At 43.9% G+C, this 12,608-nt stretch overlaps 1 protein-coding gene across 2 annotated transcripts in view; it reads left to right on the top strand.

Moving 5' to 3' along the window:
* The window catches only part of DIS3L (DIS3 like exosome 3'-5' exoribonuclease), a 42,577-nt gene that overhangs the window by 19,364 nt on the left and 10,605 nt on the right, over nt 1-12,608 (top strand). Inside the window, exons 6-11 of one of the 2 annotated variants that reach the window (XM_047767121.1) lie at nt 1,518-1,596; nt 2,636-2,815; nt 5,345-5,514; nt 6,888-7,049; nt 10,360-10,607; nt 11,538-11,630. In XM_047767121.1, the coding sequence (XP_047623077.1) occupies nt 1,518-1,596; nt 2,636-2,815; nt 5,345-5,514; nt 6,888-7,049; nt 10,360-10,607; nt 11,538-11,630 (932 nt within the window). Of the gene's footprint in view, nt 1-1,517; nt 1,597-2,635; nt 2,816-5,344; nt 5,515-6,887; nt 7,050-10,359; nt 10,608-11,537; nt 11,631-12,608 lie in introns of those variants that run through there. The other variant, XM_047767122.1, reaches the window with a different exon arrangement.

The following is a 12,608-nucleotide window of genomic DNA, read 5'->3' on the forward strand; positions in this document are numbered from 1 at the left end:
TGCCCCTTTCGAGGGTCCTTTTATGATCCCCCAGAACCCAGGACCCAGATGCTTGAGAGGGAATCAGATAAAATTGCTATTCAGACTTCAACAGTTTTACGTGTGCACATGCACACGCACATATATGTGCACATACAGTTTTGTCACATGTGTAGATTTGTGTATTCACCACCACAATCAAGATACGGAACTACGGAGTTCCCATTGTGGCTTAGCGGGTTATGAACCAGACTAGGATCCATGAAGATGTGGGTTCAGTCCCTGGCCTTGCTCAGTGGCTTAAGCATCCAGCATTGCCACAAACCACAGCATATATGCAGATGAAACTTAGAGCTGGTGTTGCTCTGGCTGTGGCATAGGCCAGCAGCTGCAGCTCCTATTCAGCCCCTATCCTAGGAACTTCCATATTCTTCAGGTGCAGTCCTAAAAAGAAACACAGAACATTCCACCATGGATTTTTTTTTTTTTTTTGCTTTTTTGCCACGACATGCAGTGGCTTGATGCGGGATCTCATTTCCCAGACCAAAGATTGAACCCAGGCCAGAATGGTGAAGCACTGAGTATTAACCACTAGACCACCAGGGAACTTCCAGAATTTTATGTTGTTTTTGTTTGTTTGTTTGTTTGTTTGTTTTAGGGTCACTCCTGCAGGCATATGGAAGTTCCCAGGCTAGGGGTCAGATAGGAGTTGCAGCTGCCAGCCTATGCCACAGCCACAGCAACATGGGATACTTAACCCACTGAGCAAGGCCAGTAATTGAACCTGCGTCCTCATGGGTGCTAGTCAGATTCTTTTCCACTGAGCCACGAAGGGAACTCCAGAATTACTATTATTATTTCTAAAGAAAGGGATCACAAACTTTATAAGAGTATAATGAGGATATTTTCATAAAGTTTTTAAAGTGTATCTTTTAGAGTTTAAAGCAGGCAGAAAATAATTTTTTTTTTTTTTTTTTTGTCTTTCTGCCTTTTCTAGGGCTGCTCCCTCGGCATATGGAGATTCCCAGGCTAGGGGTCTTAATCAGAGCCATAGCCACCGGCCTACACCACAGCCACAGCAACACCAGATCCCACCTGCATCTGCAACCTACACCACAGCCCACGGCAACGCAGGATCCGCAACCCACTGAGCAAAGCCAGGGATCGAACCCACAACCTCATGGTTCCTAGTTGGATTAGTTAACCACTGCGCCATGATGGGAACTCCAGAAATTTTTCACATGGATTTTTTTTTTTTTTGTCTTTTTGCCATTTCTTGAACCGCTCCTGTGGCATATGGAGGTTCCCGGGCTAGGGGTCGAATTGGAGCTGTAGCTGCCAGCCCACGCCAGAGCCACAGCAACACAGGATCCGAGCTGCGTCTGCAACCTACACCACAGCTCACGGCAACGCTGGAACCTTGACCCACTGAGCAAGGGCAGGGACCGAACCCGCAACCTCATGGTTCCTAGTTGGATTCGTTAACCACTGCGCCATAACGGGAACTCCTCACATGGATTTTTTTATTATGATTTTAGGGAATTCTGAATGTCAACAAACACAGAGCACAAATAGAAGCTTTTGTCCGACTTCAAGGAGCCAGCACTAAAGATTCAGGTTCAGTATAAACCTTGTGTAAATTTCCATACTACTTTTTTTTTCTAGTATTACACAATGAAGAAAGTAGGCTCAGAAATTATCATATCATATATGCCAACATGTCACATACCCCACGTATGGGGGGCTGTGTGGGATCGTGGGTTGGTTTTTTCCTCCCTAGCTTTTTCTGACTTTGTTTATAGTGGTAAACTCTAAAAAATGGTAATAGCTTATATTTTATTGAGTGCTTACTATACATTGGGTACTATTCTAAATACTTAATGTAGATATTATTTTTGATTACCACCTTTTATACATGAGGACACTAAAATATAGAGAAGCAAAGTAACTTTCCTAGGATTACACACCTGGTAAGCGGTGGGGCCGAACCTCTGCCACCGCAGGCTGACCAGGATTTGGAGACATTGCCCTCGTTGTACTGCCCCAGTGAGCTCTACTGCCTCATTGCAATCATTTTAAAAGTAACAAAAATGAAAACAAATGCGGAAATATGTTGTATCATAATAAAATGTAGCTGCTAGTTCTGCAGTGACAGAGTGAGTAACCCTGATAGTCAGGGGAGCCTGGCGAGGCTGGAGGAGAATGAGATGCAGTGGCCTTCTCCAGGCTTCTGCGCTCAGTCTCCTGTCGGTTCTGCAGTATCTCGGTCAGCAGCCTGCTGACCACTTCCTGACCACATGGCCCCTGAAGTTGTGGGACAGAGTCCCAGTGTGGACCTCTGTAGTCTCATGCAGGGAACTGTTAGCGTCCTTAAAAGACAGTTAATATCACAATCTTGTAAATTAACCGTACTTCAGTAAAACTTTAAAAAAAAAAATGGTTGAGGGTGGCCTTACAAAAGCAAATTATGCAGCATGACATGACGGCAGTGTTCCTTCCTCACCTGCAGAACAAAAGTTTGACCTCACTTTTGAAAGGAGGACGCTTTGATTTGCAGGAAAGCTGATTAGGTCTCAGACATACTGCGCTTGAAGTGCCTCACTGGAGTGGCTCCCCCTTGGCTTTATGAGGTTTCTCTGTGCTGCCCTAAACACAGGTCTAGTCAGTGACATCCTAATCCACGGGATGAAGGCTCGAAACCGCTCCATTCACGGAGATGTGGTTGTGGTCGAACTGCTCCCTAAAAATGAATGGAAAGGAAGAACCACCGCCCTGGGTGAGAATGATGGTGATGACAAGGCCTCGGGGGAGTCCCCCAGTGAGCCCATGCCCACAGGTGAGCCAGCCCACAGGTCGCCTGGTCATCCATGTGGAACGTTAATTTTTCCTCTCCTGAATCCAGAAATACTGCAATTATTAATATATGATATCTTTTCATTTTACCCTCTCTGCAAATTTATTTTATTCTCATGAGTACCAAAATATGCTATAGCATCTCTCATCTTAAAACAAAATAAAACCCTCTCAGGTTCCATACCCCTTCAGTTACCACCCTTTTCTCTGCTTCAGTTTATGACAGGACTCAGTGAAACAGTTACCTCTGCCTTCTCTCTACTTCTCCTCTAAGCATCCTCTCCCAAAGCCACTACCTTCAGGAGCCCCCTCCTACCTCTTGTCTCTTGTCAAGGTCACCAGTGACCTCATTCCCTACAGTCCTCAGCACCTGTCACCAGGCAGCAGCGTGTGACTGACGCATCACTCCTCATCTTTGGCTTCTGGTTCTCCACTGATTGCTCCTCCTCAGCTCCCTTGCTGATTCCTGTCCATCTTATAGTCCTCTTGGATGTGCCCAGGCTCCTCTCTGGATCTTACATTCTTTCCCCAGGAGCTGCTATTCAGTCCCCTGGCTTTATCTCTTCAGCCCAGATCCCTTCTCCAGCCTCCAGTTTTGTCCACTCTATCATCTTTTTGGCCTTTTCCCCTGGATATCTGATAGGCACCTCAAACTCAACACACCCAATAACGAACTCCGGCTTTCTATCCCCGCCCTGCTCCTCCCCGACTCCTCCCCATCTCAATAAATGGATAGGTTGTTCTTTGGGTTGGCAAGGTCAACACAAAGACCTTGAACCTATCCTGGACTTCTTTCACACATTAGCAAGTCCTATCAGCTCTAGTTTTAATGTGTAGCTTTGATTCAGCCTCTCCTGCCTTCTACCACTTCTCTCTCAGGTCAGTGCACCAGAACCTCCTGGTGAGATTTTCCCAACAGCCTGTTCACTGGCCTTGCTGCTCCTGCCCTTGCTGCCAGATAGTCTTTTTTCCACACAGAAGCCACAGTGACCCTTTTAAAATCTTTAGGCCCTGTCCTGTCTCTGCTTCTGCTACAGTGACCAACTTGTCCTTTCACCCTGGAAACAAGCTTTCCCCAAACATCCCCACATCTCCTTTCCTTGCTTTAAGTCTCTGCGCAAAAGTCACTTTACTTAAAATAGCTGCCACTCTGGGACATCCCATCATGGCTCAGCAGAAACAAATCTGACTAGCATCTATGAGGATGCAGGTTCAATCCCCAGACTCGCTCAGTGGGCTAAGGATCCAGCATTGCATGAGCTGTGGTGTAGGTCACAGATACAGCTCGGATCCCGCATTGCTGTGACTATGGCATAGACAGGCAGCTGTAGCTCCAATTCGACCCCCTAGCCTGGGAACATCTGTATGCAGGGTGCAGCCCTAAAAAAAAAAAAAAAAAAGCTGCCACTCTGACCCTTTATCACTACTGATCACCTTATCATACTCTTTTTCTTAGCAGTCATCAATACCTCACATTTTTGTGAGACACCCAGACACCCCCACAGACTCTCACACTAGAATGTAAACTCCAGGAAGTCAGGGACTTTGTTTTGATACAGCTGTATTCCCTACTAGAACCCCTAATAGGGCCTCATCCCTAGTAGAGGCTCAATAAATATTTGTGAAAAGGTAGCACTTTCAACTATTGTTACACTTTCTTTTTTCTTTCTTTCTTTTTTTTTTTTTTTTAGGGCCTCACCTGCAGCATATGGAAGTTCCCAGGCTAGGGGTCAAATTGGAGCTATAGCTGCTGGCCTATGCCACAGCCACAGCAATGCCTCAGCCTTAACCCACTGAGCAAGGCCAGGGATCAAACCTGCAACCTCATGGTTCCCAGTTGAATTTGTTTCCACTGCGCCACCCTGGGAACACCTCACTTTTTTTTTTTTTACTTCAATCAGTGATGCTTAAAAGTATTATGAGAGTTCCCTCGTGGCCCAGAGGGTTAAAGAACCAGCTTTGTCACTGCTGTGGCTCTGCTTATAGCTGTGGTGTGGGTTCAATCCCTGGCCCAGGAATTTCCCAATGCCTGGGCATGGCCAAAAAAAAAAAAGGTGTTATGTATCAGACTTGCATACTTTTCTGTATATAATGTTGGACCAAATGATTCTGGCTGATGGGAAAAATGCAAGAAAGACAATGAAGAAGCCCAGCAGAAGGCATAGGTTAAAAAAAGTGAAAGTCATTGACTTTTCCCAGCATACCTAAACCTGAGATTGAGAAGGTAAGAGCAAAAGAGAAAGTGAGACTGATGGATTCTAAATGTCACATCACGGCCCGCAAAGAAAGGGCATACTGACAATGTTAATAAAAAAAGTATCTATCTTTAGAAGTATGATCCATTTTAATAACACTAGGAAAGCAAATGTTTAAGCATCTCTCAACTTGTGCGGATGCGCTTGAACAAATGGGGTGTTGTGTGTCCCGTGTTCGTCCTCACTGTAAACTGGTCAGAGTCCAGATAGATGACATCTCACCTGTTAAGGCTTTATTTTGTTTTGTTTTCCCAAAGGCAGAGTGGTGGGCATCCTTCAGAAGAACTGGCGGGATTATGTGGTGACATTTCCATCCAAAGAAGAGGTCCAATCTCAGGGCAAAAATGCTCAGAAAATCCTAGTTACACCTTGGGATTACAGAATTCCCAAAATCCGAATTAGCACTCAGCAAGCAGAAGCCCTCCAGGTAGCCGACGTTTTACCATTTTTGCCTCATCTTTGCCAGCTTTTGAACAGTCCCAGGAATCACTGTTAACTCCTTTGCATAAGAAGGGATAAATTATTGATGGCATCTGGCATTCTGAGATCCTGTTTTCTAAAAATTCTAAATATACAGCGCCATCTATTAAGTAGTCCTTAGTTAATAAATGAAGGCCAGACAGAAACCGTCCTAGAAAGAGCTGTGTAGGACAGCTAGAGAGAACATCCATTATCCAGCTGTCCAACACAGAAACTTTCAGCAGATACACTTTGCCAACACTAACAAGCTTTCTTCCAGCAAGCCGTCTAGAAATACGATCACTCTGCCCTGCAGGGATGATATAGTGGTACTTCACAGAATCGATTATCCATAAAGGAATAGAGCCCTGGAGAGAAGACAGAAACAAGAAAGTTAGAAATTACCCTTCACTGTGGCGAAGGGTATAGGCATTGCCCGATTTGACTGGCCCAGTGTTTTGCAGTTTGTAAATGAGGCAGTGAGGCAGCAAGTCCCCAGGTCATGGTGTACCTTTTCATCTCGAGCCTCACGCAAGCCTCTCACAGGCTCTCCAAAGCCAGTTCCAACAATTGCTTTCCATGCCTATGGTTTGCTGGAATCCTGGGCGGTGGGGCTCAGTTCACACCAATAATCTTCTCCCCCACCGAAAGATGTCTTAAAAAATTAGAAAGTGGAGTTCCCGTCGTGGCTCAGTGCTTAACGAATCCGACTAGGAACGATGAGGTTGCGGGTTCAATCCCTGGCCTTGCTCAGTGGGTTAAGGATCCAGCGTTGCTGTGAGCTGTGCTGTAGGTCACAGACGAGGCTCAGATCCTGCATTGCTGTGGCTCTGATGTAGGCTGGTGGCTACAGCTCTGATTAGACCCCTAGCCTGGGAACCTCCATATGCCTTGGGAGCGGCCCTAGAAAAGGCAAAAAGACAAAAAAAAAGAGAGAGAGAGAGAAAGTAATTCCCACACACAAGAAACTGAGATTTTTTTTTCAGTTTTGAATTTAATTTGGACTGTGCATAATTGGGTTTTTCCCTTGTGTCTCAAGTATTAGCTGGAATGAGTTACAATTGGCTTTCTTTCAAAGACTACAGTCTCCAGCCCACTTATTTGATGTAGTGAGGTAATGCCTCCCTTCAAAGCATTGGGCTAAGCATTTACATACCATCTGGCAATTTAGTCGAACATGAAGAACCCTCCAAAAAAAAGAAAAGAAAAGAAAAAAACACTGTTTTCAGATTGGCCACTTTCTTTGGATCTTGACGCTGTTTATGTCTTGTGTGGTTTGGTGCTGCTAATTGACCCACTTAACTTCTGGTGCTGGGCTTGTGTTTCCCCCTCTTTGTGCAGGACTTCAGGGTGGTTGTGCGAATCGATTCATGGGAGTCAACATCCATGTATCCAAATGGACATTTTGTACGTGTTTTAGGAAGAATCGGAGATCTGGAAGGGGAAATTGCAACCATCCTGGTGGAAAATAGTATTTCAGTTGTCCCATTCTCTGAAGCTCAGGTCAGACTTCCCCCCAACCCTTTGGTGTAGTAAAAGGCATTTTCTTTCTTTTCTTTTTTTTTTTTTTCTTCTGTTGTTCTTTGTTTCATCATTAAGAAAGTAAAATCCGGGGAGTTCCCGTCGTGGCGCAGTGGTTAACGAATCCGACTAGGAACCATGAGGTTGCGGGTTCAGTCCCTGCCCTTGCTCAGTGGGTTAACGATCCGGCGTTGCCGTGAGCTGTGGTGTAGGTTGCAGACACGGCTCGGATCCCGCGTTGCTGTGGCTCTGGCGTAGGCCGGTGGCTACAGCTCCGATTCAACCCCTGGCCTGGGAACCTCCACATGCTGTGGGAGCGGCCCAAGAAATAGCAACAACAACAACAACAAAAGACAAAAAGACAAAAAAAAAAAGAAAGTAAAATCCTTGTACTGTGTAACAACCCACTGTCTAAAACCATAGATAATGGAAAAATCTCATTATCTCATTATTACTCTGTGTTTGAACCAGATCGAAGTCAGCTTCGAGTACAGTTAATTTCCTACAGCCTCACAGCTCTCAATTTTTACATTGTCCAACTGTACTTAAAAATAGTATGTCAGGTAGTTCCCTGGTGGTACAGTGAGTTAAGGATCTGGTGTTGTTGCTGCTGTGGCACAGGTTCCATCCTTGGACCAGAAACTTGCACATGCGGTGAATATAGCCAAAGATAAAATAAATAAAAAGGGTATATTGGCATCTTTTTTTTTTTTAGGGCTGCACCTGTGGCATATGGAGGTTCCCAAGCTAAGGGTCTAATCAGAGCTATAGCTGCCGGCCTCTGCCACAGCCACAGCAATGCCAGATCGGAGCCAAGACTTTGACCTACACCATAGCTCATGGCAATGCCGAATCCTTAACCCACTAAGCGAGGCCAAGGATCAAACCTTCAATCTCATGGTTCCTAGTTGGATTCGTTTCCACTGTGCCACAACGAGAACTCTCAGTGTCTTATAGTCAGTATACATTCATCCCCGTGACTACTGGGTACCTAGTTATAAACCCAGCTGGGCTCCCCTCCCTGTCATAATCATTCCACCAGAGGCCTGCAGAAAGCTATAGGGAGCAGCTTCTTGGGTTCCATATATCTCTGACCCATGGTCAAAATATCATGTTCATTATTAAAGAGTTTTTATAACCTTTACAGAAAACAAAAATCCCATTAACATGAAACAGCAGCTATTTCCATCACTTTGTGATCTTTTAAAATCCTCATAAATCATGTTTATTATTTGTTCATAACTATATTCCTAGTGTGAACATGCTTTCATTTAAAATTATTTCTGTATATTGACATAGCCTACTTTTTTGTTGTTGCTTTTTCCATGGCATATGGAAGTTTCCAGGCTAGGGGTCTAATCAGAGCTACAGCTGCCAGCCTACACCACAGCTCACAGCAACACCAAATCCTTAACCCACTGAGCAGGATCAGGGATCGAACTCGCATCCTCATGTATACTAGTATGGTTCGTTTCCACTGAGCCACAATGGGAACTCCTAGCCTACTTATTTTTAATAATGATGGAAAACTGGTGTTCCTGTTGTGGCACAGCGGAAATGAATCCGACTAGGAACCATGAGGTTGCGGGTTCAACCCCTGGCTTCACTCAGTGGGTTAAGGATCTGGCATTGCCAAGAGCTGTGGTGTAGGTTGCAGACGCAGCTCGGATCTGGCATTGCTCTGGCTGTGGTATAGGCAGGCAGCTGTAGCTCCGATTGGACCCCTAAGCCTGGGAACCTCCATATGCCGCAGATGTGGCCCTAAAAAGCAAAAAAAAAAAATTTTTAAATGATGATGATGGAAAATTACCCCAAATTGATGTACTCTAGTTTGCTCAAGCATTCGTCACTTCTTGAGCATTTGGGCTATTTAATAATTTTTGACAGAATAATAGCTATAATAGTAAAATATTTTAGAATAGTCTACATTATTAAATTTTTATGTTTAACATTGGTATCTGGAAATTATTTGTTGACTTGTTTTGATAGCTCAGTGAAAATGTTAGAACAAAATAAAACATGAATTAGACTTCACGGGACTAGACTTCTTCCCTTTTAGCCTATTTTACTGCAGATTGATGGCTTGAATAGGTAATAATGGAGAGAAAATGCCCTAGATTGATAAAAAAGAATATGCTTTCAATATTTGGGACATGTTGATTTTTTTTAGGGCTTGAATTAAAACACTCAAATACATTTTAAAAAATGGATCGCTTGAAAATGGGGTAGACATACTTTTTGTTAAGTCACTAGTTCATTTTGCTCCAGCCCCCACAACTAAAGAGGCTGTAAATGTCTGGAACATTCCCTCTCAGACTGTAGGGTCTTCCAGGGCATGGTGACTCTGACTTCCTATGGATTCCTAACTTTCCAGAGCCTAGCACAGCTCCGGACACATATTAGGCACCTAATAAATAATTATTGCTCAAAAGAAGCAAACATAGGTTAATTGCAGAAGGTAATGGGTAATGAATGGGGTTTCTATGAGGTCACATGGAAAGTGTTGGAGAGTAAATTTTTATAGGAAACTTCATTTTTTTAAATTATAGTTGGTTTACAGTGTTGTGCCAATTTCTGCTGTACAGCAAAGGGACCTAGTCATACATAGATATACATTCCTTTTCTCGTATTATCTTCCATCATGTTCACAAGAGACTGGATATAGTTCCCTGCGCTATACAGCAGTACCTCGTTGCTTACCCATTCTAGATGTAATAGTTTGCATCTACTAACCCCAAACTCCCAGTCCATCCTACTCCCTCCCCCCACCCTTGGCAACCACAAGTCTGTTCTCCATATCTGTGAGTCCGTTTCTATTTTGTAGATAGGTTCATTTGTGCCCTATTTTATTTTTTTAATTTTTTTTAATGATTTTTATTTTTTCCATCATAGCTGGTTTACAGTGTTCTGTCGATTTTCTACCATATAGCAAGATGAGCGAGTCACACATACATATATACATTCTTTTTCTCACATTATCCTCCGTCATGCTCCATCATAAGTGACTAGACAGAGTTCCCAGTGCTATTCAGCAGGATCTCATTGCTTATCCATTCCAAAGGCAGTAGTCTGCATCTGTTAACCCCAAATTCCCAATCCATCCTGCTCCCTCCCTCTCCCCCTTGGCAACCACAACATTTGTGCCCTATTTTAGATTCCAGATATAAGTAATATTATATGGTATTTGTCTTTCTCTTTCTGACTTACGTCACTTAGTATGAGAACCTCTGGTTGTATCTATAGGAAAATTCTGATGCATGCATTGCTAAAATTTTGGGCTCTCCTTGTACAGATGTGTGAGATGCCAGTAAACACACCCGAAAATCCCTGGAAGGTGAGTTCTGAAGAGGAACGAAAACGTAAAGACCTGAGGAAAACCCATCTGGTGTTCAGCATTGACCCCAGAGGTTGTGAAGATGTGGACGACACCCTCTCAGTCAGAGCCTTAGATAATGGCAACCTGGAGCTCGGGGTTCACATTGCAGATGTGACGCACTTTGTGGCACCACATTCCTATATTGACATTGAAGCCAGATCAAGGTAATGCTGTTTGAAACCAGCACTGTGATTATGTACATGTGACTGTAACATATTTTGTAGCTATGCTAGTTTCAGATTTTCACAACAAAGATTTCACAATTAGGAATAATTCTAAAGATTGCTTCAAAAAAAAAAATTGAGGTCCACTTCCTTCTTTCCTTTAGAAAGATAGTGCCTTGATCAATTTACCTTTACACTTATTTATTTATTTATATCCAAGTATGGTTGATTTACATTGTTGCATTTCAGGTGTACAGCACAGTGATTCAGTTTATATAGATTCTTCTTCAGATTCTTTACCTTTTTCCCTTTTCCCTTTCCTTTTTTTTTTTTTGTCTTTTGCTATTTCTTTGGGCTGCTCCCACGGCATATGGAGGTCCCCAGGCTAGGGGTCGAATCGGAGCTGTAGCTGCCAAGCCTACGCCAGAGCCACATCTGCAACCTACACCACAGCTCACGGCAATGCCGGATCGTTAACCCACTGAGCAAGGGCAGGGACCGAACCCGCAACCTCATGGTTCCTAGTGGGATTCGTTAACCACTGCGCCACGACGGGAACTCCTCCCTTTCCTTCTTTAACAGGATCTCTTCGTATATCATTTCCTTCTAAATTGAAATGGGTTAAATTTTTCATGTAGTAATATTCTATTTTATATAAATACTGGATCATTACACTCTAATTTATCTTATACAACCAAGATTTCATGCCACTTTATCTTTTCTATCAGCAGAAGAACATTCAGCCCAAAGCGGTATCCCTTGGAAAAGTGGGAACATGGGAATAGCTTTATTACCCAGTCTGCTGCACTTTATGAAAAAGCGACAGCCTTGGGGAGCTCGTGCTGAGGTTTTCCTCACTGTATCGTATGCAGTCAGCAGTTCTGTTTCTTGCTGCTGAAGGTCATGTACCTGCATGTGTGTCATTCACAGGGCCACCACTTACTACTTAGCGGACCGCCGCTATGACATGCTGCCCTCCATCCTCAGCGCCGATGTGTGCTCCCTTCTGGGAGGTGTGGATAGGTGAGTTTGTTCACTCTTTTTATCATCAGAGCTTGGCTCTTGCTTCTGGCCTCTTTCTCCTCTTCTTTCTAATATGTCCTATCGCCCCATTCCCACCCCTGCTTTCCCTCTGCATCCTCTGCACCCACTGCCCACTTATTTGGGGGCAGCTTTATTTCTCACCTTCCGTTCCCCTCCTCTCCTCGTTTCTGTTTATTTTCCTTCTGTCTAGCTTTGAGGCTGCTTCTCCTTCTGTTGTTGGCTTTTTAAAGTCAAAAGTCTAAAAACAAATGCATATAATGTTGTACATATGTGTTCCTTGGTCGAGGCTGTTTGGCACGAAGACCATGAACTTAGGGAGTTTTTATTTGTTGTAGTTAGATCATCTTGTCTTTGAATAGGTAATAAAACTGTGTAACCCAAAATTCATCTGTTCCAAAAGATGTGTAGTGAAAGGCTCCCTCCTGACCCTTTCCCTCAATTACCAATTTCTCATGTATTTTTCTAGATAAAGACTAAGAAAAAACTCAGTTGTCCACCTTTCTATGTAGGGAAAAACCCAGTTCTTCCGCACTGTGTCTTTCTTTCCTGCAAGTCTCCTTTGTCTTTACAGAGAACACGTCACATCTACCACTTCTGGTCACCAAATGTATGGAGGTTTTTCCCACACCAAGTAATTCTCTGCAACACTAGCTGGGTGTCCTACAATTGAATTCAGTTGACACAGTCTACCCAGAGACGGCATCAGATTCCATAGAGCAAGGGCTCAATCCCACAAGACCGACCCCCCCCCCCCCCCCCCGCCTCCAACTTCAGACACTGTCGCAAGCCCAGATTATCACCATGCTTCTGACCAACCAGCTGTTGATTAGAGGTTCCCACAACCCCCTCCTTGGACTTCAGATGCTGGTAGCAAGTCCATATTGTTATCTGTACTTCTGACCAACTGGCTGTAAATCAGAGGTTCCCAGACCCCCTTCCCCAGGTTCAGTTAATTTA

Source organism: Phacochoerus africanus, chromosome 2 (assembly GCF_016906955.1).
Source record: "Phacochoerus africanus isolate WHEZ1 chromosome 2, ROS_Pafr_v1, whole genome shotgun sequence".
Taxonomy (NCBI): Eukaryota; Metazoa; Chordata; class Mammalia; order Artiodactyla; family Suidae; genus Phacochoerus; species Phacochoerus africanus.